The 24,810-nt window shown below is 51.4% G+C and overlaps 2 protein-coding genes across 5 annotated transcripts; one reads left to right on the forward strand and one right to left on the reverse strand.

Moving 5' to 3' along the window:
- Window positions 1-26: 26 nt before the first annotated feature.
- On the forward strand, window positions 27-1,130 carry LOC307076795 (gap junction alpha-3 protein-like; the record flags this gene model as incomplete). Its single annotated transcript, XM_079737940.1, has 1 exon — window positions 27-1,130. One exon carries the CDS (start codon window positions 27-29, stop codon window positions 1,128-1,130), a length of 1,104 nt encoding a protein of 367 aa, XP_079594066.1.
- Window positions 1,131-3,613: 2,483 nt separating this feature from the next.
- Window positions 3,614-24,401, reverse strand: tbc1d8b (TBC1 domain family member 8B). 4 transcript variants are annotated; one of them, XM_079737926.1, is made up of 20 exons: window positions 24,188-24,401; window positions 22,834-22,944; window positions 22,023-22,141; window positions 20,921-21,146; window positions 20,253-20,493; window positions 18,635-18,842; window positions 17,597-17,764; window positions 16,916-17,077; window positions 16,187-16,337; window positions 15,388-15,602; window positions 13,964-14,081; window positions 13,374-13,659; window positions 12,493-12,622; window positions 11,853-11,951; window positions 11,684-11,752; window positions 11,085-11,325; window positions 10,514-10,579; window positions 7,643-7,690; window positions 7,435-7,532; window positions 3,614-6,136 (listed from the first exon to the last, which is right to left on the reverse strand). In XM_079737926.1, the coding sequence occupies exons 1-20, from the start codon at window positions 24,312-24,314 to the stop codon at window positions 5,654-5,656; spliced, it is 3,366 nt and encodes a 1,121-aa protein (XP_079594052.1). In that variant the 5' UTR covers window positions 24,315-24,401; the 3' UTR covers window positions 3,614-5,653. The 4 variants fall into 4 exon arrangements, with proteins under 4 accessions (XP_079594052.1, XP_079594053.1, XP_079594054.1 ...); XM_079737927.1 differs by lacking the exon at window positions 7,643-7,690; XM_079737928.1 differs by lacking the exon at window positions 7,643-7,690 and having other exon boundaries at window positions 5,979-6,136; window positions 11,085-11,287.
- Window positions 24,402-24,810: the final 409 nt, after the last annotated feature.

Here is a 24,810-nt window from a genome sequence, read left to right on the forward strand (position 1 = left end):
GGCCTGTCGCCGAGGAGACCGCCGCCATGGCCGACTGGAACCTGCTGGGGAAGCTGCTGGAGAGCGCCCAGACGCACTCCACCGTGGTGGGCAAGGTGTGGCTCACCGTGCTCTTCATCTTCCGCATCCTGGTTTTGGGGGCGGCCGCCGAGAAGGTGTGGGGCGACGAGTCGTCGGGCTTCACCTGCGACACCAAGCAGCCCGGCTGTGAGAACGTCTGCTACGACCGCACCTTCCCAATCTCCCACATCCGCTTCTGGGTGCTGCAGATCATCTTCGTGTCCACGCCCACGCTCATCTACCTGGGCCACATCCTGCACCTGGTGCGCATGGAGGAGAAGCAGAAGGAGAAGGACCGCGAGGAGGAGCCCGCGCTGCACAGCGAGAAGCAGGAGCTGCTGGCGGCCGAAGGAGGAGGAGGCAAGGCCAAGAAGACACCGGTGAAAGACGGCCAGGGCCGGGTGCGTCTGCACGGGGTGCTGCTGCGGACGTACGTCTTCAACATCATCTTCAAGACGCTGTTCGAGGTGGGCTTCATCGTGGCGCAGTACCTGCTGTACGGCTTCCAGCTGAAGGACATGTACACCTGCGACCGCTGGCCCTGCCCCAACATGGTCAACTGCTACATCTCTCGGCCCACCGAGAAGACCATCTTCATCCTGTTCATGCTGGTGGTGGCCTTCGTGTCGCTGCTGCTCAACCTGGTGGAGATCTACCACCTGGGCTTCACCAAGTGCCACCAGGGCCTCCGCTTCCGCCGCTCGCGCCAGAAGAAGGCCGAGCTGACCCGGATGCCCAGCGAGGCGCCGGCCGTGATGCACTTCGTCCCCAACTACAACTACTACACGCCGCACGCGCCGCGCGGGCGGAGCGGCGGGGAGGCGTTCCACAGCGACTCCAGCTACGGCCTGGCCGAGCCCGGCGCCGCCTACAGCAACCCCTACAACAGCAAGGCCGTGTCCAAGCAGAACCGCGACAACCTGGCGGTGGAGCGGCGGGCGGAGAGCGACGACGCCGAGAACAAGACCGGCGGCGGGTCCTTCGAGAGACCGGCGGAGAACAAGCGACGCAACAGCCAGACGAGCAAACACAGCAACACCAAGACGCGCGGCGACGACCTGAAGATCTAGAGGAGAGTGGCGTCGGGGTGGAGGAGGTGGAGATCTAGAGGACAGTGTCCAGGTGGAGGTGGAGGAGCTGGCGCTGTGGCAGAGAGCGGCATCAAGACTTGGGTGGAGTTCCTTAAGGTGGAGCAGAGAACGGCATCAAGACTTGGGTTGGAGGATGTAAAGGTGTAGGGGAGCCTGTTACTGCCAGTGAAGTGGTGAAGGGGCGCAGCTGATCGGTGGAGACGCCGTGTGTTTACAAGCCGTCAAGTACTTGAATTAAAATTGAAACTGTGAAAAGTAGGAGTAACCATTGTTCGTGTTTTGGGGTGTGCAGTCAGAACCCACTGAGCCAGCACGCGGTTCAGCACTGAAATAGAAACATGACTGTGCTTCCGTCTGAATGGTTTCCCGATACGATAACAGAGGAGGAGGCTTTTAATGTCCTTAATGTGGTTGACAAAGTGTGGCTCGCCCTTGTGAAAACTGTTTACACTAAAGTAAATTATTTCCCCCTTAATCCGGTTGTGATTGAGTATTGTTTCATTAAGTGTCACATTTATGGTTCGATTTCACGTTGTTACCCATTTTGCGCATTTGTGTGTACACGGTGTTTAAAGGACAAACTGTGATGAAACTTCTGCTGCGCTGACTCCAGGGCTGTTATCTGGTATATAAATAACCAGCAGGCAAAACGCATGTGTGTGTGCGTATGTGTGTATGTGTGTGCGTGTTCGTGTGTGTGTGTTTGTGTGTGTGTGGTGGTTTTATGTAAAGACCAAAGACAAGCTAATAGCAGAGAATATCAAAGTAAACCAGGGACTCAGGTATGACATCTATTATATTATCTTAGGTTTAGGTAGGTTACGGTATAAAGTGTGTAAAGTAGTGACTAGTAGTGAATGGCAACTAACTGAGTTTCCGAGGTGAATATGAACCAAAGAAAGAAGTGGAAAACCAAGCACCGGAGATGTGAGGAAGAATTCCATTTCAATCTTCTTAACTATTAATTTCACATCCAGTTTGGGCTGGCACCGATATAGCTGCTGGGTAAAACATCCAAACTGGGACCAGTTTGGATGTGTGTGTGTGTGTATGCATGGAAACGTGCATGTGTGTGGCCGCGTGTGTGTGTGCATGCATGCATGCCTATGTGTGGCAATGCGTGCGTGTGTGTGTGTGTGTGTGCATGAGTGCATGCATGTGTGGCAGTGTATGCGTGTGTGCATGTGTGCTTGCCTGTGTGTGGCCGTGCGCGAGTGTATGCGTACATGCGTGTGTGTGGCCATGCTTGCGTGTATGCGTGCATGCGTGCCTGTGGGTGTGCTTGTGTGCATGTGTGTGTGTGTGTGTGTGTGTGTGCGAGGGTCGGCTGTATCTCACAGACTAATCTAAACTCATACATTGAGAGAAATATCAGTCCAAATCCCGATATCAATATTAATGTGACATCAGAGCCGTGTCGTCCATCGGTCCTACAGGCGCTGGTCCCAGTAGGCCCTGGTCCCAGTAGGCCTGGTTCCCAGTAGACCCTGGTCCCAGTAGGCCTGGGTCCCAGTAGGCCCTGGTCCCAGTAGGCCCTGGTCCCAGTAGGCCCTGGTCCCAGTAGGCCCTGGTCCCAGTAGGCCCTGGTCCCAGTAGACCCTGGTCCCAGTAGACCCTGGTCCCAGTAGGCCTGGTCCCAGTAGGCCCTGGTCCCAGTAGGCCCTGGTCCCAGTAGGCCTGGTTCCCAGTAGGCCTGGTTCCCAGTAGGCCCGTACAGAAACACGACCTCCGAATGAAATATTTAAACGGCAGCATGAGTCACGTGACCTTCCTGACCGCCGGGCAGAACTATTCCCAGAGAGGCGGAGTGGGACCGGGCGGACCCCCGCGGGGCAGGTGATGGGTCGGACCCCGGGGTCGTAACCCCCCCGCCCTCTGACACCAAACCCCTGCCGTCCGGAATAGAGCCGGTGTGACACCTTGAGTGATGTCCCCCCGAGACACTCGACCCGCGCCGGGCGTGGCAGGTCCTGGAGAGATCTCCGTTTGTAGCCGGCCGCACCACCCCCCGGGTCGGGGTTGGGGTGGGGGTCCACACTAACCCGGGTCAGGTTCATCCCCACGGCGGATGAACCGCCCCTTCTAGAGGTGGACCCCAGCGCTGGTCTCCATGGAAACCGCCCCAGAGCGACCAAGCAACTACGGTGACAAAGAAGTCGAAGCGGGGGGTAAAGAGTGGTGTGTGTGTGTGTGTGTGTGTGTGTGTGTGTGTGTGTGTGTGTGTGTGTGTGTGTGTGTGTGTGTGTGTGTGTGTGTGTGTGTGTGTGTGTGTGTGTGTGTGTGTGTGTGTGTCCCATTGACTCTAGGTGACACCATGAGTAGTGAGGGATGCACAGTGGTTGATGGACGCTTAGGACCAGAGCTCAGAGTGGAGCTGCTGATTCAAACCCCCCCTCCCCCTGAAGATCAGAACCACCAATTACATGTCTTTCATATCCTTATTATATATATTTATTTATAGATACACATATACATCTTTTACCCAAGGCAGGTTTTCAGTCGACCGACAACAGAATCATTACTGTTCACATTGTAAGAACATATAATACATATATTAATATAGATATTTCTATATATAAATATGTATATTCCATCCACATGGTCCTACATGCTATGAGTGGTGTGCTTTAATGAGTTAGATGAAGATCCCTATTTCTCCTAAAATCCCTCTATGTTCCTGTCTTTTCGACATTTCTATACTATTACATTTCTTTGCATAAATCTCTGAAAGTGATTCGGAATGTTTGGGATCCAAAGTTTCCACGGCGATATGACTCCAAGCTCCTAATGTACAACTCTGCAACACATTACACTTTTGACAACAAAATCCGGGAATTCATAGAACACGTATAAAACTGGAAATGTGAACGCCGACGCAGAAGACTGAATAAGTGAAGAGTGTCTGGTTAACCAATGGTAACCGGGCTCATCGTGTCTTCTGCGGTCAGCACTCAGCATGGATCAAAGCCCTGTAAGGACGCTACAGGGGGGGCTTTTAATTTGAAATGAAAGAAAAACACAGCCAGCCCAATAATCCAAATCCGACCAATTACATTTCACCCTGAGACGTGAGCAAAACAGACACTGAACGTACGCTGCGACATACTGAAACAAAAGTGCAAGTGTTTCGGAAGGCAAGCCACAAACTCATGCCATAGAAATACAAAGATCCCAGCTCAAGTCTCGACAACAGATATCAAAGGAAACACTCTTCAACACAGGAACCTAACGAGAACGTAAAGCGCTTCAACAGTACGTGGTTCAGCCATGCATTCCCTTCGGAGCTTCAATGAGAAAACATACGATGCATAATCCAAGAGATGGATGCCCCTTTTTACCCCCAAACCTACCCCTGGTGACATCACAAGTAGGAAATTCCACCACGGTTCATGACCAACCGCATGATCTTCCCCATCATGCATCTTGATGGAACACTCCCACTTGTGAAGTCACTGAAGGGGTCGATTTTTGATTGGCTAATCACTCTACTTACACAAGGTTACCATGGAGAAACAAGTGATTTCTTAACTACAACTTCTTTCTCAAACTACCATTACCTGTCTTGGACATGAGATGGCAGTTTTGTGCCATAACTTTTGTGCCATTAGTATAGCCTTTCCTGCTCCACGGGTTATTGCTCAAGCCTCACATCGTAACTCATTGACAACACTGAACATCTAATATGGCCGGTGGAGTTACATCAGACTGTAGAGCACCCATCTCCAAACCTGATCTACGTATTCAGACTATGTACACCAGATCCTGTGAAAAACCTGATCTACGTATTCAGACTATATAAACCAGATCCTGTCTCCAAACATGATCTACGTATTCAGACTATGTACACCAGATCCTGTGTCAAACCTGATCTACGTATTCAGACTATGTACCCCAGATCCCGTTTCCAAACCTTGTCTACATATCACACGATGGCAGGTGTTAGTCAGAAATGAATCAACAAATCGAAAATAGATTTTTTTTTAAAGGTGGGCTGGAATTGTTCACTAATTATCTCCTCTCTTTAGATCCTGTTTCTGTAAAGGTCAGTATTAACAGATCACTGACGTTCCTTGGTTCCGGGGAACGTGACAACTCACCGCGATGACTCACGGGACAATCTGGAGTCGGCGTGACTCACCGTGTCCATCGGTTCGCTGTGTTTTTCGGACTCGGTCACCGTAGCAACAAGGGGAACGGAGAGAACGCGGTTCCCTCCCGGGGCGAGTGGTCAGCGGCGACGCGGCCGGTGTTCTCAGGGAGAACTCGAACCCGCGGACCACAAAGAGCTCGGTCAGGCTTCAGGACCCGGGCTGCTGGTTTGAGTTAGAGAGTGTACCGACCGGGGGGGGGGGGGAAGGGTGAAACACACCCTCTCCACAGCCCCCCGTGGTCCTCAAGGGGGATGGAGGGCTGCATCTCGTCGACCGTCCCTGGAGAGACCGGGTCGTGTGGGGGCTGCAGACCGACCAGACGCCCCCCCCCCCCCCCCCCCACGGGGCCCCTCACTTGGCCCTGGGTCTGAGCTGCTCGGCTCGGGCCTGCCCCAGCCGGGCGTCGGCGTCCACCGGCCGCTCGAAGAACAGCACCACCTTGGGCTCGTTGAGGAGCGAGGCCAGGATCTGCTCGAAGGAGAAGGACCAGTCCACCTCCCCGGGGGAGTCCTTCTGCACCGCGGAGGCGGGGGGGGAGGAGACGGGGGAGTCCTTCTGCACCGCGGAGGCGGGGGGGGAGGAGTCGGGCGAGGAGGAGGCGGCGGAGGAGGAGGTGGGGGAGGAGGAGGCCTGCTCCTCCTTCTGCTCCTCCCCGTCCGCGGGGGGAGCCGGGGGGGTCTTCTTGGGGCTGGCGGGCTCCTGCAGCCTCCTCCCCACCTCCTCCATGCGGAGGAGCAGGCTGGTGACGCGAGCCACGGCGCGGTACAGCTCCTCCTCCTCCGGGTCGCCGTGGAACAGGTTGTACATGGTCTTAGAGAGCTGGATGAACTGGGCCTGGGGAGACGATGACCAGTATGACCCACACCAGCACCGGACGGGTTCTATCAGCTACAGACCGAGACCAGTACCGGACTGGTTCTATCAGCTACAGACCGAGACCAGTACCGGACTGGTTCTATCAGCTACAGACCGAGACCAGTACCGGACTGGTTCTATCAGCTACAGACCGAGACCAGTACGGGACGGGTTCTATAAGCTACAGACCGAGACCAGTACCGGACTGGTTCTATCAGCTATAGACCGAGACCAGTACCGGACTGGTTCTATCAGCTACAGACCGAGACCAGTACCGGACTGGTTCTATCAGCTACAGACCGAGACCAGTACCGGACTGGTTCTATCAGCTATAGACCGAGACCAGTACCGGACTGGTTCTATCAGCTACAGACCGAGACCAGTACCGGACTGGTTCTATCAGCTATATGACCAATACCAGTACCGGACTGGTTCTATCAGCTATAGAGCGAAACAAGTACCGGACTGGTTCTATCAGCTATAGACCGAGACCAGTACCGGACTGGTTCTATCAGCTATAGACCGAGACCAGTACCGGACTGGTTCTATCAGCTACAGACCGAGACCAGTACGGGACGGGTTCTATCAGCTACAGATCGAGACCAGTACCGGACTGGTTCTATCAGCTATAGACCGAGACCAGTACCGGACTGGTTCTATCAGCTATAGAGCGAAACAAGTACCGGACTGGTTCTATCAGCTATATGACCAATACCAGTACCGGACTGGTTCTATCAGCTATAGACCGATACCAGTACTGGACTGGTTCTATCAACTATATGACCAATACCAGTACGGGACTGGTTCTATCAGCTATAGACCGATACCAGTACTAGACTGGTTCAACTATGGAGTCACACTATTCACACTATCATAACATATCAATATAACAGTTATATTTATATGTAGATACGATAATGTCTAACCCCTACCTGCTCCTTAATGGCCTGTCTCTGTACTGTCTAACCCCTCCCTGTTCCTTAATGACCTGTCTCTGTACTGTCCAACCCCTACCTGCTCCTTAATGACCTGTCTCTGTACTGTCTAACCCCTACCTGCTCCTTAATGACCTGTCTCTGTACTGTCTAACCCCTACCTGCTCCTTAATGACCTGCCTCTGTACTGTCTAACCCCTACCTGCTCCTTAATGACCTGTCTCTGTACTGTCTAACCCCTACCTGCTCCTTAATGACCTGTCTCTCTACTGTCTAACACCTACCTGCTCCTTAATGACCTGCCTCTGTACTGTCAGGAAGCCATCAAGAGAATAAGTGTACCTGGTTGATTCTGGGTAGGTCTTTGATGGTCTCCTCTTTCTTCAGGATCTCGTCCTGCCACTGTTTTAGGTAGGCCTGCAGGTCCACCTTCCCTCTCCCTGCCAACACAAGCAGAGAGGGGAACAGTCAGCCCGGACGCAGAGCTGGGGTCAGACTTCTACCTGCCGCTAGTCTGAGCACACGAGGAGAGGAGGAGGGGCAACTTTACCTCTTTCAGGACTCTTTCTGATCACACCATCTTCTGGGAGCTCAAACGCTGTGTGAGATACATGTACACACAGATATACAGCATATGTACACACAGAAGTACACACATATATACATAGCACACATGCAGCTTGTAAGCAATGTATGAGCAGGCGGGGTAGAACTACTGAGCTAAAGAAAGGTTCTGCGGTTATTCACCATAAAAAAGTTAATCAATTATCAATCCATAAAAATGGACGAAAAGTAATCAACACCATAAAAGATAACTCATCGAACTTATGAAAAACAACATTCCAATAAAAGGCAGTTCATAAAAATGTCAGAAAAATGATTAAAACCAGTAAAAATTGTAAAAACAATAAACCGCTAATGAGACGATAATTTAATTGTACAAAAAGCCTATTCACAAACTACAAAGCTAATTAATAAAATGTATGAAAAAAACGATCACCACTAAAAATAAATAATAATAAAAAGACCAATAAATGGTTGTTAGTCTGCTATTGTTGCAACATAAGGCGAGCAAGAAAGTGAAAGTGAAAGTGAAAGACAGCAGAGAGAGGGCAGACAGGAAGAGGCTGACCGGTGAGTCTAGCGAGGTGGGGGGGGTCCTGGGACGCAGAGACCCTCCGCTCCCCCGAGAGGGCGGGGGCGCCCGTGAACGCTACGAGGTCGAAGGTCGCGGCGGGGCGTCAGAAACACAGCAGCACAGTGGAGAAGAAGAGGAAGCGCAGTGAGGACCCGAGAGAGGACAGCCGTGGGATGGGAGCGACCAGACACATGTGTAACCGGGAGAAGGGGTGAGGTTTATGAAAGGGTGAGCGTCCCCCCTCTAGCCGGGGACACTGGGAGGACGAGGCGGTCGCTAAATGACTAAACTACTAAAACCAAACTACTGCTAACTATACAAAGTACATCAGGCATATTCACAGACAAACATGTTCCGTTAGTGTTCAAACTGATGACGTCATACTATTAAAAGGTTGACATATTATACCACCAGGTGTGCGTGTGTGCTGGATAGATCAGCCCACCAGCCTACCCAGTGGACTGTAGCAAACGTTGCTGATCTATCCATCATACATCCAGATGGACACGGCCACTTGTGATGTCAGAAGAGGCAGATTTTCGAAATGGCTTGTAATCACACTCAAACCTGCCGGTATATTATGTCCCCTCTAAACTATTTGGTCCACACAGCTCAATATAAACCAGCTACCTGCGATCCTTCCATACGTACTGGCGTTAGAATCCCTGTGTGCGTTCCCGGGGTGTTCCTGCTCGTGTTTCCACCGGCATGCCTTGGCCCCCCGTGTTGCCATGGCGATAAGACCATGACAGCACGTCAGCCATAAATGCCACGTCCGTGCTCAGAGTCCGCGTTGGATTTAGCGCGCGGCGGCGGCAAGCTAACAGGACCATAAACCCCCCCCCCCCCCTACCCCAGTGTCTCCTATCAGAGCCAGCCTGTCCCTGGAGCAGAAGGCAGGGAGGCCGTCCACTGACACCAGCTACTACCACAGCTGCTGCTACCACACAGTGCTGTATGTTCTATGAGGTTCACGTCTAGAACACTTCACTGCTGCTCTAGGTACAATATGTATGTTCTATAAGGTTTATGTCTATAGCACCAGCCTCTAGTGAATGGTGCATGGTCACGGGCCCGGTGTCATAGACGTGGACCTCATAGAACATACATACGGCACACATTTGTTCCCATGTTGATGTCTATGTCCTCAGTGCGTTTACCCCCCTATGTGGCTCTTTAGATATACTGTGCTCTTTTACTACCCAGTACTCATTGTTCATTGCGTGGTCCCTAGCAGGTGTTTGATATCATCTTACAGGGGGTTCATTCGTTCATTCGTTCTCGCTCTAGGTGTCTACAGCAGGGCTGCGGACGGCGGGGATCAGGCGCTTCTGTCTGGCGCTCTGACACCCTGACCCCTACACCATCACGGCCCCGCCCTGGGCACTCGCTGCTCTGGTTTGAATAGAAGGTCTGCAGAGACGTCATCGCTCCCACCTAGACACCAGGGATCCCAACTGCTCCACTCACCTCCAAACGCACGCAGGAACGTGCACACACACACACACACACACACACACACACACACACACACACAAAGGCATGTACACACGCTCACAAAGGCACATACTCCCCTTTGTGTGAGAGTGTGTGCATATCCTACCCAGCACGTGCATGATTCCCATTTGTCTCCTCAGGCAAGCTCTGTGGAGCATACACTGAACACGCACGCACGCACGCACGCGCGCACACACACACGCACACACACAAACACCCATATACACAGATCAACACACACACAAGCAAACCAACACACATTCACACAAACCAACACACATTCACACAAACCAACACACAGGCATACAAACTGACACAAATACACACACACTGACACACATCCCAGACACAGTAGCACACTAGCCCCTGACTGAAGGACACTCTTCCCTGCCCGGCCATGCGGTTCACACCGGGTTATATTTAGACTGGGAGAGAAAGTCCGATTATCAGCGCTGTTAAGGAGCTGAGAGCCCACAGCTGCTTGTTACCAACTCAAATCACGTATTCCCGTGTTCTGTCAACATGTTGACACCGCCGCTGACGACCGAGCCCTTAAATAATTAAGATATCCATTACTTTAAGCAGATTTCCATGTTTAATCTCTGCCAGGCTTGTTATTTATAGATTTATCCGGGTGACTAATCTAACCCAACAGCTGCCAACTCCAATAAAGAACGACAGTTTCAGAATCAAAGACGAGGAACAGGATAAGCCATCGCATCCCAAACATCTCAACTCAACAAGGCTTCTGACTTGTTGAGTTCATGAAGTATTCACAGGACGTACCTGGAGGCAGATGCAGCTTGAAGAGGAACTTCAGCTTGTCGGTGAAGGACCCGTGGTAGAGGATGTCTGTGGAGCACCAGAGAGACCAGAAAATCAGAGACTAGACCGGGTCTAATTTAGAGACCAGAACATCAGAGACAGAGACACCAGGTATAGTTTAGACACCAGAGAGACCAGAACATCAGAGACAGAGACACCAGGTATAGTTTAGACACCAAAGAGACCAGAACATCAGAGACAGAGACACCAGGTATAGTTTAGACACCAGAGAGACCAGAACATCAGAGACAGAGACACCAGGTATAGTTTAGACACCAGAGAGACGACAACATCAGAGACTAGACCGGGTATAGTTTAGACACCAGAGAGACGACAACATCAGAGACTAGACCGGGTATAGTTCAGACACCAGAGAGACCAGAACATCAGAGACAGAGCGATCAGGTCCAGTTTAGACACCAGAGAGGCCGGGTCCAGTTAAGACACCGGAACATCAGAGAGACCAGTTAGAGATATGACCCATGCATCTCACCAGAGAGAAAGAGAGGAACAAAGAGGCCACGTGTCTCACCCAGGGCGGAGCAGAACTCCTTGAAGTTGACGAGGCCGTCCTGGTTGTGGTCGATGAGCCGGCAGACCCACAGCGAGAGGCTGTGGCTGGCGGAGCAGACCGCCCAGGGCTCCAGCAGGGAGAACAGGAGGCTGAACTGCTGGAAGCCCAGCTGGTACTGGTCCAGGTAGGGCTGGCTGGGGTCGTGGTGCGTCAGCGCCGGGCTGTCGATCATCCAGTAGCAGCTGAGGAAATGCTGCCTCTGAGGCCAGACACCAACACAGGCTCACAACACGGTAACCACTGACGGCCGACAGGATGCCATGGTTAGTTGCAATTCAAGGCAAGATAAGATCCACTGTTCTGATCCCAGACAGGAAAATCAGGACATTCGTATTTACTTCCTGTTCATGTGAGCAGATGCTTTGATTTGCAGTGGATTCAGGAACAGGTCATCGAGGACCAGGTAGGGGTCAGGGGGCATCTTGCTCTAGGACGCCTACAAGTTCGGCTGTGGACCATGGGGTTCGAACCAACAACCTTTTGTCTGGAAGTCAACCGCCTAACCACCAGACTCCCCCCCCGGTATTCATATGTGAGGATGACTGCGGTGTCCTCACCTTAAACAGGTAGTACAGGTCTTCCAACTGTGAGGCGCTGAATTTGACTTCTTGTGACACGACCCGGAGCTAGGAGTGAGGAGATAGGAAAGGAAACAAGGCCAGGGTTAACCGAGCGAGCCCCTGGGCGCCTCACGTCACATCCTATCAAACCAAAGGGTCCGCCCACCACGTTCTGCTTGGTGGTGTCCTCCAGGGTCTGGATCACAAACAGCTTGTTCCTCTTCCTGGAGCTCTCCACGTCCTCCGAGCGGATGCTGCCGTACTTCTGAGGAGAGAGAGAGAGGGGGGGAGAGTCTGGGTCAGCGAGGACACACGAATGAGCTACACTGGAGCTAAAGTGAAGAGTGTAGTGGAAAACTACAGGAAAGAGTTTCACTAAGTAGCCTCCAGCCTCTAGCTACAGTGAGGGGCTACAGGGAGTAGCCTGTAGCCTCCAGCAACTAGCTACAGTGAGAAGATACAGGGAGGAAGAGCTACTGTGAGAGACTCCAGTGAGGAACATGCAGTGAGGTGTAGGTTTGAGTGTCCTACAGTGAGTATATTCTCCAGTGACCTTCCTACAGTTAGTGTCCTACAGTGAGTGTCCTACAGACAGTGAGTATCTTCTCCGGTGAGTCCTATAGTCCTACAGTGAGTGTCCTACAGTGAGCATCTTCTCCAGCGAGTGTCCTACAGTGACCATCCTACAGTGAGAGGCTTCTCCAGTGAGTCCTATAGTCCTAAGGTGACCTTCCTACAATGAGTATCTTCTCCAGCGAGTGTCCTACAGTGACCCTCCTACAGTGAGGGAGAATCCGCTCCTGTACCTCGTAGGATTCCCGGATCAACTCGCTGATGTCCACGGTGGCGTGGGAGGACCGGTCGCTGTTGCTAAGCGACGCCTGCTGCACCGTGGGTGGCAGGGGGCTGTCCTTATTGGTCACGCTGTCGAAGAATCTGAAAAAACAACAAACATCAGAACATCCAATTACAACGTTTCATAAAAACTAGTTCAGCAGGGTTCGGATTATGAGGAACATGAACAGTTTGACTTCCCTCATTAACGCATCAATAAACTGAGGTTAGCTTTCCCTCTGGATATTTAATTAATCAGTACGGGATTCCCCTTATAAACTAATATTGAATAATATAACCGATACTAATCAAATCAAAACAGATCAGACATGCATATAAGACCCAATATGCTCCCCTAGTCCCGAGTCCATACGCTCATTGCCCAGACCCACCCAGACCAAACCAGACCAACCCAGACCCACCCAGACCAAACCAGACCAAACCAGACCAACCCAGACCCACCCAGACCCACCCAGACCAAACCAGACCAACCCAGACCCACCCAGACCCACCCAGACCAAACCAGACCCACCCAGACCAACCCAGACCCACCCAGACCAACCCAGACCAACCCAGACCCACCCAGACCAAACCAGACCCACCCAGACCAACCCAGACCCACCCAGACCAACCCAGACCCACCCAGACCAACCCAGACCCACCCAGACCCATCCAGACCAACGCAGACCAACTCAGACCCATCCAGACCAAACCAGACCAAACCAGACCCACCAAATCAAGACCAACCCAGACCCACCCAGACCAGGCATCACGGACCCACCTAACCCAGCCCCACCTAACCAAGCCCCACCTAACCCAGCCCACTAAAGCCCTCGCTCCATCGGACACCCACTTGTTGAGGATGGTGACCGCCTCGGCGTCGTCGTGGCAGCTGATGAGGGCCTCCATGTTGGCGCCCAACACGGCCAGGCCCAGCTGCAGGATGGCCTTCACGCCGTCGTAGAAGAAGCAGTCTACCACGTTGACGGCGCTCTCGATGGGCAGCACGCTGACGAACAGCGTGAGGAACCAGGACAGCGACACCGACGAGAAGAAGCTCAGGTCCGCCATGTGCTCCACCAGCTGGGGCAGGTGGTCCCGGATCAGCTCCTCAAAGACCGCCTGGTCCACCAGGGCTCCTGGGGGGCGGGGGGGGATGTATAGATGAGCTCTAGACCCTCCAGCACACACAGGACCTCAGAGAACCAGACACGCCAAGTACGGCCAGAGTGTGAATGCACAGAACATAGAGGGTTCTGTGTTCTATGCACAGAACAGAGGCACACGTTGGGTACATTCACATGCTCGCTCGATTTGCAACGATGTGATTCTATTTGTTTTGTGCTTCAGGTTTTACTGTAGTCTCTACTGTGGTCTCGACTCTCTTTGCTGTCATCGAGAGAGAGAGACATCTGTGTAGTTGTTATATTCTCTGCGCCTCACCGATGATCCTGCGGTTGAAGTAGTCGGGGAGCATCCGCTCACAGACGGCCACCAGCAGCCAGAAGGCTTCCTCCTCCTTAGCGTAGAGCAGCAGCACCGACGTCAGGATGTTCATCGCCTGAAGACAGCGCGCACGCACACACACACACACACACACACACCCAGGAACAGGCACGCACACAGACGCACGCGCAGACACACACACACACACACACAGACAGACAGACACAAAATGTGTAGGATTTCAGAAATAGTCAAATGAACAACACTCATCGATGACAATGATGAGGATGATGATGAGGATGATGACTTAACACTTAGGTTAAACTAAAGAAAAACTAGGCTGGCTACTTTTTTTGGAGCCTTTCTTTGAGTGTATCACATCTTTCTTACAATTAACAAATTTAATCATAGAAACTAGAGAAACTAGCGAAACAAGCCGCACTGGTTGGATTCCATTCCTGCTCTATCTTGAATAACGTTGCTTCGGACTATTCTCCAAACATTTTCCAGCCCCCAGAGCTCACCTGGCGTTAGAGACACACCCACATAGAGCTCACCTGGCAGTAGAGACACACCAGCTCTCACCTGGCGTTAGAGACACATCAGCTCTCACCTGGGCTCACCTGGCGTTACAGACACGCCCACATAGAGCTCACCTGGCAGTAGAGACACGCCCACATAGAGCTCACCTGGCGTTAGAGACACACCAGCTCTCACCTGGCATTAGAGACACACCAGAGCTCACCTGGGCTCACCTGGCGTTAGAGACACGCCCACATCTCTCACGCCCACATATGGGGCCACGTGTTCCGGGCCCCAGCTCTCACCTGGCAGTAGAGACACGCCCACATAGAGCTCACCTGGCAGTAGAGACACGCCCACATAGAGCTCACCTGGCAGTAGAGACACGCCCACATAGAGCTCACCTGGCAGTAGAGACACGCCCACATAGAGCTCACCTGGCAGTAGAGACACGCCCACATAGAGCTCACCTGGCAGTAGAGACACGCCCACATAGAGCTCACCTGGCAGTAGAGACACGCCCACATAGAGCTCACCTGGCAGTAGAGACACGCCCACATAGAGCTCACCTGGCAGTAGAGACACACAAGCTCTCACCTGGCTTTAGAGACACATCAGAGCTCACCTGGGCTCACCTGGCGTTAGAGACACGCCCACATAGAGCTCACCTGGCAGTAGAGACACGCCCACATAGAGCTCACCTGGCAGTAGAGACACGCCCACATAGAGCTCACCTGGCAGTAGAGACACGCCCACATAGAGCTCACCTGGCAGTAGAGACACACCAGCTCTCACCTGGCGTTAGAGACACATCAGAGCTCACCTGGGCTCACCTGGCATTAGAGACACGCCCACATAGAGCTCACCTGGCAGTAGAGACACGCCCACATAGAGCTCACCTGGCAGTAGCCGATCTTGGGGTTCCTGGAGGCGTAGGCGGTGAGCACCCTGCGCAGGGCGGAGATGCCCGTGTCGCTCTGGAAGGCGGGGTGCTCGGGCAGCGAGCGGTGGAGGTCCCTCTCGATCTCGTCCGTGGCCAGGGTGGAGGTCCCCAGGGAGTGCTCCACCAGCTCCGTGTAGTAGCCGGGGTGGGTGGCCATGTCGTTCACCGCCCCTACGGACCCACACAACCACACAACCACCACCCGATCAGTCAGGGCCCAGCGCCTCCTTCTCATTTCATCATTCAAATATTAAACCACTATTTCTTACACTTTAGGTCAGTCTAAAGAATCTAATAAAGCCACTGCATGACTCATAAAATCGGTTACTCTTTCTTCTTTTCAGTGTGAATATTTTTCTACAGCGCCGGGTTAAGAGAAGACTTGAGATCTGAATGATTTGGAATCTCGTACTGCTTTGTTCACCAACGATGACTCCTGCCTGAGGATCAGAGGTTCCAACATGGAGAAGTTCAGGAGAAGCAGTAGATGGAGTAAGAGGAGGAGGAGAGGGTGGAGGAGGTGGAGGAGGAGTAAGAGGTGGAGGTGGAGGAGTAAGAGGGGAAGGAGGAGGTGGAGGACATGGAGGAGGAGAAAGAGGGGGAGGAGAAGTTGGAGGAGGTGGAGGAGGAGTAATAGGTGGAGGAGGTGGAGGAGGTTGAGGACGTGGAGGAGGTGGAGAGGATAATTAACAGGTGTAAAAGGTTGAGGAGGTGGAGAGGAGGAGTAATAGGTGGAGGAGGTGGAGGAGGATCACCTGAGAACAACATCCACAGCTCTCCTCGGAGCGCCTCGGGAACGCCGCGGACGATCAGGTCCCGGGTCTTCTTGGTGAAGAACATGCTGGTTCCTCGGCCGTACTCTGTGAAGTGGATGTTCCACGACTGCTCCTTCATCTTCTCCTTCAGCTGCAGAAGAACGCACAAAGTATAGAACATCGACGAATGAACCTCCCTTGAAGACGGATTCACTTCTCTTGTAGAAGGAGAACAGAGATTAACTTCTGTCTATATCAGGGAACAGAGAAGACAGTCTTTACACAAGTCTTTACACTGGTGCTTGCATTTCCCAACTTATTTTCATTCGCGTAGCTTTCATGTAGTTTTTTAGTTGTACTATTTATGTATTGCATGTGTTCCATCATGTGAAATCCTTTTTTACATAGATTACAAAGATTTATTTTTTTGTGTAACTATTTGTGCTGTGTCTTCAGCAGGACTCCCTGAAGAAGAGACCTTGAATCTCAGCGGGATCTTCCTGGCTCAATCAAGGATAAATTAAAAATGAAAAAAATGCATCCGTCAGTGATTCTAAGCACTGTCCGCAAAAAAGTCTCCCAAAACGGTCATCTTTATAACGTAGAGATGATGAACAAACGTAGAGACATGTGAACCTCCTCAACACCCCCGCATTCATGAGGTTGCCCCCGGAGCAGGGAAGCCCTGGCGGGGGTCATGAGTCCCAGGTCTAGTCTGTCCATGCTCACCATCTTGGGGTCCAGGTTCTCCACGTCCTGGGGGTGGAAGACGGTCATGAGGGCCTCCGTGCTCACGGCCTTGCTGCTGTCCCTCTGGCCCACCATCAGGGTCACGTCGTCGGGGTTGTCCTCGAAGTGGTTGATCAGCGTCTGGCACTCCCCCTTGATGGTCTGGGGAGGGGAGGGGTGTGAGACACACACGCCCTGAACCTACTGATGGGTTTAACCTTTCTGTTTGCTTAACCTCTACTACCACTTCCAGACACGTACCATTCCTGTTCCTACGTTTACTTTGCGATCTGTCCAATTATTTGTTTAACTTGGTACTGCAGCCCTGTCAAACATTGTGTAGCTACTCCAATGTTGACTGTATGCTTTGCTTTGGACCAAAGTGTCTGCTTTATACCTAATGTACATGTATATACATTTAAATGTATAGAAATGTAGATCGGATTGTTTACGATCACGTTCTGGACCGTTACATGTGAAGGCAGTTGGACACTCAAGAGCGCTCTCTCTCTCTCGCTCTCTCCCCCTCTCTCTCTCTCTCTCTCTCGCTCTCTCTCTCTCTCTCTCTCTCTCATAAAGTGTCACTAACCGACTCCTAACACTGAGGATCCCTGAGCGGAGCGGAGCCACAGAACTCAGTGAACTGGAAGAAGCGGAGCGGACCGCTGCGATGGAGCGTACCTCGGTGGAGGCCGAGTGCTGCGGACTGCTGGCGATGCCACAGCGGCTCCGGATGGTCCCGGCCAGGCGCTCGTAGTGCCGCACCTCCGAGAAGCGGAGCGCCCTCTTCCCCCGCACGCACACCGTCAGCGACCGGCTGCCGGAGTCGGGCTTCTCCACGCTGACCACCTGGAACAGACATCAGCCCCGTTACACTGACCGCCTGGAACAGACATCACCCCCCTTACACTGACTGCCTGGAACAGACATCACCCCCGTTACACTGACCGCCTGGAACAGACATCACCCCCGTTACACTGACCGCCTGGAACAGACATCACCCCCGTTACACTGACCGCCTGGAACAGACATCAGCCCCGTTACACTGACCGCCTGGAACAAACATCACCCCCGTTACACTGACCGCCTGGAACAGACATCACCCCTGTTACACTGACCGCCTGGAACAGACATCAGCCCCGTTACACTGACCGCCTGGAACAGACATCACCCCCGTTACACTGACCGCCTGGAACAGACATCAGCCCCGTTACACTGACCGCCTGGAACAGACATCACCCCCGTTACACTGACCGCCTGGAACCGACATCACCCCCCGTTACACTGACCGCCTGGAACCGACATCATCCCCGTTACACTGACCGCCTGGAACAGACATCAGCCCCATTACACTGACCGCCTGGAACCGACATCAGCCCTGTCACGCTGACCAACATCACCCCCGTCACACTGACCTCCTGAAACGTCCTTAAATAAAGTATCAAATATTAACTACAGATTAATTAAATAGACGTTACTATACCTTTACGACTCACCTGTTTAAATAAAAGGTAAAAATTATAGTAAAACAACTTTTAGTAGCAGAGTTATAATGTGAACATTGACCGTCTCAAAGGTTAACGTTGGTTTTAATAAACCTCAAACCACTTTCCACTGCTTTGATGACATCACTGTCATCATACGCGTGGTACGTCAGCTCCCAGAACCCCCTCTGACCGGACGCCCTCTCAGCCCAGAGTCCCCAGGGCGTCCCCTCACCTCGCGGATGGGGATGATGACGTGGCACTGGGTGCCGTCCTGGCTGGCGAAGCAGAGGTAGCTCTCCGACAGGCAGATCTTCCCCAGGGTGTTGAAGTGGCTGAAGGGCACCCACAGGAAGCTCTCGTGGACCTCCAGGAGGTTCTCCTCCCGGGGAAGACGGAAGAACATCCGGAACTGCTCGCTCCTGGCGTGGGTCTCCAGACCTCTGGAGGAGAGGGGAGATGCAGAGGTCAGCCTCCGAGGTCAGAGGTCAGCCTCCAAGGTCAGAGGTCAGCGCCAGACCCAGAGGTCAGCGCCAGACCCAGAGTTAAGACTCAAAGGTCAGCCCCAGACTCAGTGATGGGGATGACCTCTTAGTGTGAGGGTAGGTGACGGATGAATGATTCTACACTATGATGTGAGTGGAGGTGATGTCCTCTACATTCAAATACTGCAAGGGTAGGTGACGGATGAACGATTCTATGTGGGCGGTGGTGACATTCGACAGTGAGAGCAGGTGCCATCTACGTGGTTGTTATATTCTCTACTATATAATACCGTGGCCACTGATCAGCGTCTTCTTCAGATTCTAATAATGTCAGGGCAAAGGGTGTAATACTATATTAACACAAAGGCTATAAGATTACTTTATAATACTGTGGACTCAGAGAACCTCCTCTGCAGAATAACACTGTGAGGGTAGGTGACTAATATTTTCTCTTCTCTTCATTATAATAACGTGAGCGGAGGTGACCTACATTATTACACGGCGAGCGGAGGTGAGTAATAATGCCCAGCCTGACTTTAAAACCTTTAGGAGTGCAGGACAATGTACATCTCACACAGCATAACTAAGAATAGTGTTCCTGAGCAGAGTAACTGGAACAAGTGCTATTTCCGCGTGTGGCGGAGAATGCCCAGAGCTCACCACTGGGAATATGCACCTCGCTGGACTCTGTTTGGGAAAACAAGGAAACTTTCACTCTGGGTGCTGTGTTGCTCCGGGCGTTCTGAGCAGCATAATGATGCGTAACACAAACACTGCCGACCCACCTGGGACCAGAGAAGACCTACTTACCAATCTATAACATCCTGTAACCTCATGCTCATCTTCTGTAAAGCCCAACAGACGTTAACTCATAATCAAAAGCGTACAAATTCCTGTATCACAAAGACTTTAACTGAAATTAATTAGAATCAATCCTCCTCCAGTGCATTGTGGTTTGTATAAGCCGTCCAGCCAACACCCCAGATGAGCGCATCACACCACACTGGTTAGCTCGGGGTGACGGACTGTGATCCAAACGAGTCTAGACAGGGCTACCGCTGGACCCCCCAGCTGCATCTAGGTGGTCTGAGTCTAGACAGATACCTCTAGGTGGTCTGAGTCTAGACAGGGTTGCTGAATCGGAGTCCGTCTGTGGATCTACTTAATCAAGTGAGTTTGCAAGTTGTTTGTTTTTGTATCTAAAAAAGAATATCTAAACCAATCTGTGTTTACATTTTCCGGTGTGATCTTGTTTCTCGTATCAAAGGCGATGAAACCATGTACTCCTCATCTAACTAAACAGAGCATTAGTTCAGTGTGTTCTCCTTGTGGAAACCGGACCCTGAGTCCAGCTGCAGTGCCGCCCACCTCTTAGTGATCTGCAGGGGGTCGCAGAGGCTGGGCTCGCGGTTGAACGACTCCTTGTCGAAGAGCCTCTTGACGGAGTAGTCGGCCAGCTGCTCCATGAGCAGGAAGGTCTCGTGGAGGTGCAGGAACATGGAGAAGTAGTGGTTCTCGCCGTGCGCCTGCACGTGGATGCTCTCTGTCAGGATCACGTTCGACGTCTTCTCCAGGCGCCAGATCTCATCCCAGGAGATCACCAGCTTCACTGGAGCCCACAACACCAGGGAGGAGACATCATCACCCATCTGTCTATCAATACATCTGTCTATCTATCTATCCATCTATCTACCCATCTGTGTCATTATAAGTCTATCTATGAAAAGCTGTGTGTCTTCAACGGACACCCTCACACCAGGGAGGAGGAACCCTAATGGTACTGAACTTCATGAGGAACATTCTGACACTGCAGACTACAGTACTGAAACACGATGACTAGTCCTCCATCATCTGTGAGAGAAGGTGCAGGCTACAGTACTGGAACACGATGACTAGTCCTCCATCATCTGTGAGAGAAGGTGCAGACTACAGTACTGAAACACTTGTCCTCCATCATCTGTGAGAGAAGATGTAGGCTACAGTACTGGAACACGATGACTAGTCCTCCATCATCTGTGAGAGCAGGTAGGCGTTACCTTCGGCGCCCAGCAGGAAGGAGTAGAAGCAGAGGAAGTTGGTGCTGAGGTAGAGCCAGCCCTGGCAGGGCACCCGGCCCCTCCAGTAGCTGCAGGAGTAGTAGGTGACCAGCTTCTCCTTGGCCGGCAGCTCGAACCACTTGTGGAACCTGAGCAGGGCCTCTCTGAACCTCTCTGGGTCTTCCTCCTGCACCATGGAGCTCTTGCCTTCCTCGGCGATCAGACCCTGGGGGGACGCGCACAGCCGGGGTGATGAGGCACTGGACCTGGGGCCAATCACATGCTTTCACACTCGGCCTCTCTGTCACTCGGCCTCTCTCTCTCACTCAGCCTCTCTCTCACTCGGCCTCTCTCTCACTCAGCTTCTCTGTCACTCGGCCTCTCTGTCACTCGGCCTCTCCGTCACTCTGCCTCTCTCTCTCACTCAGCCTCTCACTCTGTGCCCCACACTCTCTGCCTCTCTCACTCTCTGCCTCTCACACTCTCTGCCTCTCACACTCTCTGCCTCACTCACTCTCTGCCTCACTCACTCTCTGCCTCACTCACTCTCTGCCTCTCACTCTGCCTCTCACTCTGCCTCTCACTCTGCCTCTCACTCTGCCTCTCACACTCTCTGCCTCTCACACTCTCTGCCTCTCACTCTCTGCTCTGCCTCTCACTCTGCTTCTCACTCTCTGCCTTTCTCACAGAGAGAGACAGAGCGAGATGACAGAGAGTCAAGACAGTGAGAGACAAATGAGACAGAGAGCAACAGAGAAAGAGACAGTGAGCCAGACAGAGAGAGAGACAGAGAGAGAGAGAGACTGAGACGGATTGAGTTGTGATGATGAATGATGCTTTAGGGAAGAGGAGAAGGTCTTCTAAAAGTCAAAAGCAATCCAACAAGCATCTCTTCACAGACTTGTTGTGTGGGACGCATTTGAAGTGGATGAGTGTTGTTTCAGATTCAAACACGTGCATCGCTCGGCTGAGTTGGACGCAGCCAGTCAGAGCTCCACATGAGCCATCTGCTGGGTGTGTTTGAACCAGGACCGTGAACCTGTGATAACATGACACTGTGCAACAACAGGGGTACACCAGCAACATGTAGGGCACTGCATACCCTGATCTTTCCCTGGACGAAGCTGGTGATGTCATCGCTGGAGTCGAACACAGCCAAAGTCCTCATGATGTTCTGCTGCAGCCAATCCCAGTGCTTCGAGATCTCCTCCTTGGTGGCGCCTGACCCAGGGGACGTTACACAAACTCAGCATTCACTGGTTACACTCTACACTATACAAACCAACTCTATAACTACTAACACTATAAAAACTCTATAATCATGTATCAACCCTATTTTACCTAACTATATAACTATGTATCAACACTATATGAACTTAACGCTATAAAATGATGCAGCAACCCTTATAAAGTGCTCTATGTCATCATATTATATCACTTTATAAATTCAACTCGATGTATTCATGTTCTATCACCTCATAAACTGAACTCTATGTCATCAGGTATCACTATATAAACTGAACTCTATATAATCGTGTAATATCTCTATATAAACTGAACCCAAACACAAGGTGTTAGTGGGAAGACTTTGACATCGTAGATCAAATCAAGGCATTAAGAATATTATAATAACATATTTTAAGAGGCCCTTTTGGCTCTCCCCCTAGCTGTGATGTTAATGTTGATGTTCATTACAAGCCCTTACAAATCGACCCATTAGTGGCATCACAAGTACGAGTGTCCACCCAGATGTGTGATGATCAGCCTACCAGCCGACCCAGTACACTCTACCAGCAACCAGTAGCGCTGATCTATCCCATCATGCATCTGGGGTGGACGCACCGACCTGTGGTGCCTCCACATCCCACCTGGTGGTCCGATCGGGGCCCATTAGCTGCTGCTGGGACACGTACCGCATGCGATGGACCAGTAGATCTGGGAGTCAGGGGTGTGGTGTAAGATGCGGAACGGAGCCACCTTGGATGTGGAGTCCATGACTGTGTCCAGGGTTCCCACCAACAGACCTGGAACAACACTTACTCTCAACCAATGATCTGACTGGCAGAGTTTGACCACCCAAGTGGAAGCCTCGACAACACGCAGAGATCAACCTTACATCCGCTTAGCATAACGAATACTGCCACGAATCTAACCGCAATCCCTGCTCCTGCTCACTACTGACAACGAGAGGGCCCCAGGACTTATCTGTAATATGTCCTCCATGAATTATTAACAAGGTCGAGGCTGAGGCCTGTTTCTCTCTGAAACGCGGCTTCAGCTCAGCCTAAGTATGTTTCACAGGCCTACTCAACATCCCAGTCGACCACTGCGCTTTAACTGTCGTCTTTACCACTGAGGTCGTACAACAGTGAAGAAGACGGGTGTTTACCACTTCACCAGAGCAGATATACGACATGTGAGAGAGAGAGAGAGAGAGAGAGAGAGAGAGAGAGAGAGAGAGAGAGAGAGAGAGAGAGAGAGAGAGAGCTTCAGCCTGCTTGCTCAGTGTCAGCTGGTATTTAGTCCACACTATCATTAGTGAGCGTGATTGTTTGTCAGTCTAAACCCCTCTCATTAACACCCATTAACGCGAGAAAACTGAAGTGAGGGTGATGGTGATGTTGACGACGAAGATGTCTAGTTTAGTTACAGAACAACCTCCTTCAAGCTGTCACCTCCATAGAGGAAGATTTCCTCTATGTAATCATGTGTTAATGCAATGTGTGTAGACATAGCTCCATGAACCATTGAGTGGCGATAATATACACGTTTTGGGAGCCAGATGTGGAAGCACAGCTGTGTTTGTTGATCGAGAGTTCAGTAAAGGGGAAGTGTGGTTGAAATTTAAAAAGATTGAATATATCATGGTTAAATCTGACTGCTCAGACTTGCGGGTTAAGTAAACATCCTCATGCACACAAACCATCAACTAAGCAGACGTGGAAAAAGCGAGAGGAGACACAGGAGACGCAGCAGACAGGAGAGCTGGTACTCACACAACACAATAAGCAACTAGTGAACCATAGGAGCTATGCATTGTGATATATATTTATATATATATATATATATATATATATATATATTATATATACCTGTTGCCATACGCATTTTACTCTCCTCTACCCTTGCCGTTAGTTTCTACAATACCTAGAGGTTTCCATGGAGCAGTTACTGCGTCTGAGATGCAATGTTAATCACCGTGATGCCTGAAATAAGCCTTTAATCACCGACACCAGACCGTTATTACTCAAACTACGGTGATGTTACCTGTCAGCCCGCCTGCCCCTTCCCCGTAGCCCCGTCTCCTCTGCAGCACGAAATAATCATTGTCATTCTCAGTGACCCAGAGTTTAAAGGCGTTCTTCAGCAGGATCTCCTCCGGCTTCAGCCACATGTTGGGGGTCTGGTGAGAGGAGTTATCCTTCAGATCCCCTCCGCATGTCAGGAGATATATATTTATATATGTTGGTGCTCTGGAGGTTTGTTTGTTCGAGTCCCTCCCTGCTGCCCACGTCTACAAGACATGAAGCCAAATAACAGCGATGCCGCGGGGAACCATGGGACTTGTAGTTTGTTTTGAGGAGTGCCTGTGTGTATTCCTGGTGTTTGTCGTTTCATATATTTTTTCAACCGGTTGAATCGTGTGTTTCTTTTGTTGTTGTAGTTTATGCAGGAAAATAAACGGTCTATTCACAAATTGCGCGCTGATTTTCTGTTTTAGGAAGATGTATCACAACCAGGATATGAAGAGCGTCATACAAATGGAAGCTTTATTAAAGTGATACTGAGAAACAGAGGAGATAATAATAAATATTATATATATTAATAGGATCAAAATAAAAATATATACATTTACTGGGAAATTAGATGGCAATGGATGGCGAATTCCA

The sequence above is a fragment of the Pollachius pollachius genome (assembly GCF_949987615.1).
Source record: "Pollachius pollachius genome assembly, chromosome: 6".
NCBI classification, from domain to species: domain Eukaryota; kingdom Metazoa; phylum Chordata; class Actinopteri; order Gadiformes; family Gadidae; genus Pollachius; species Pollachius pollachius.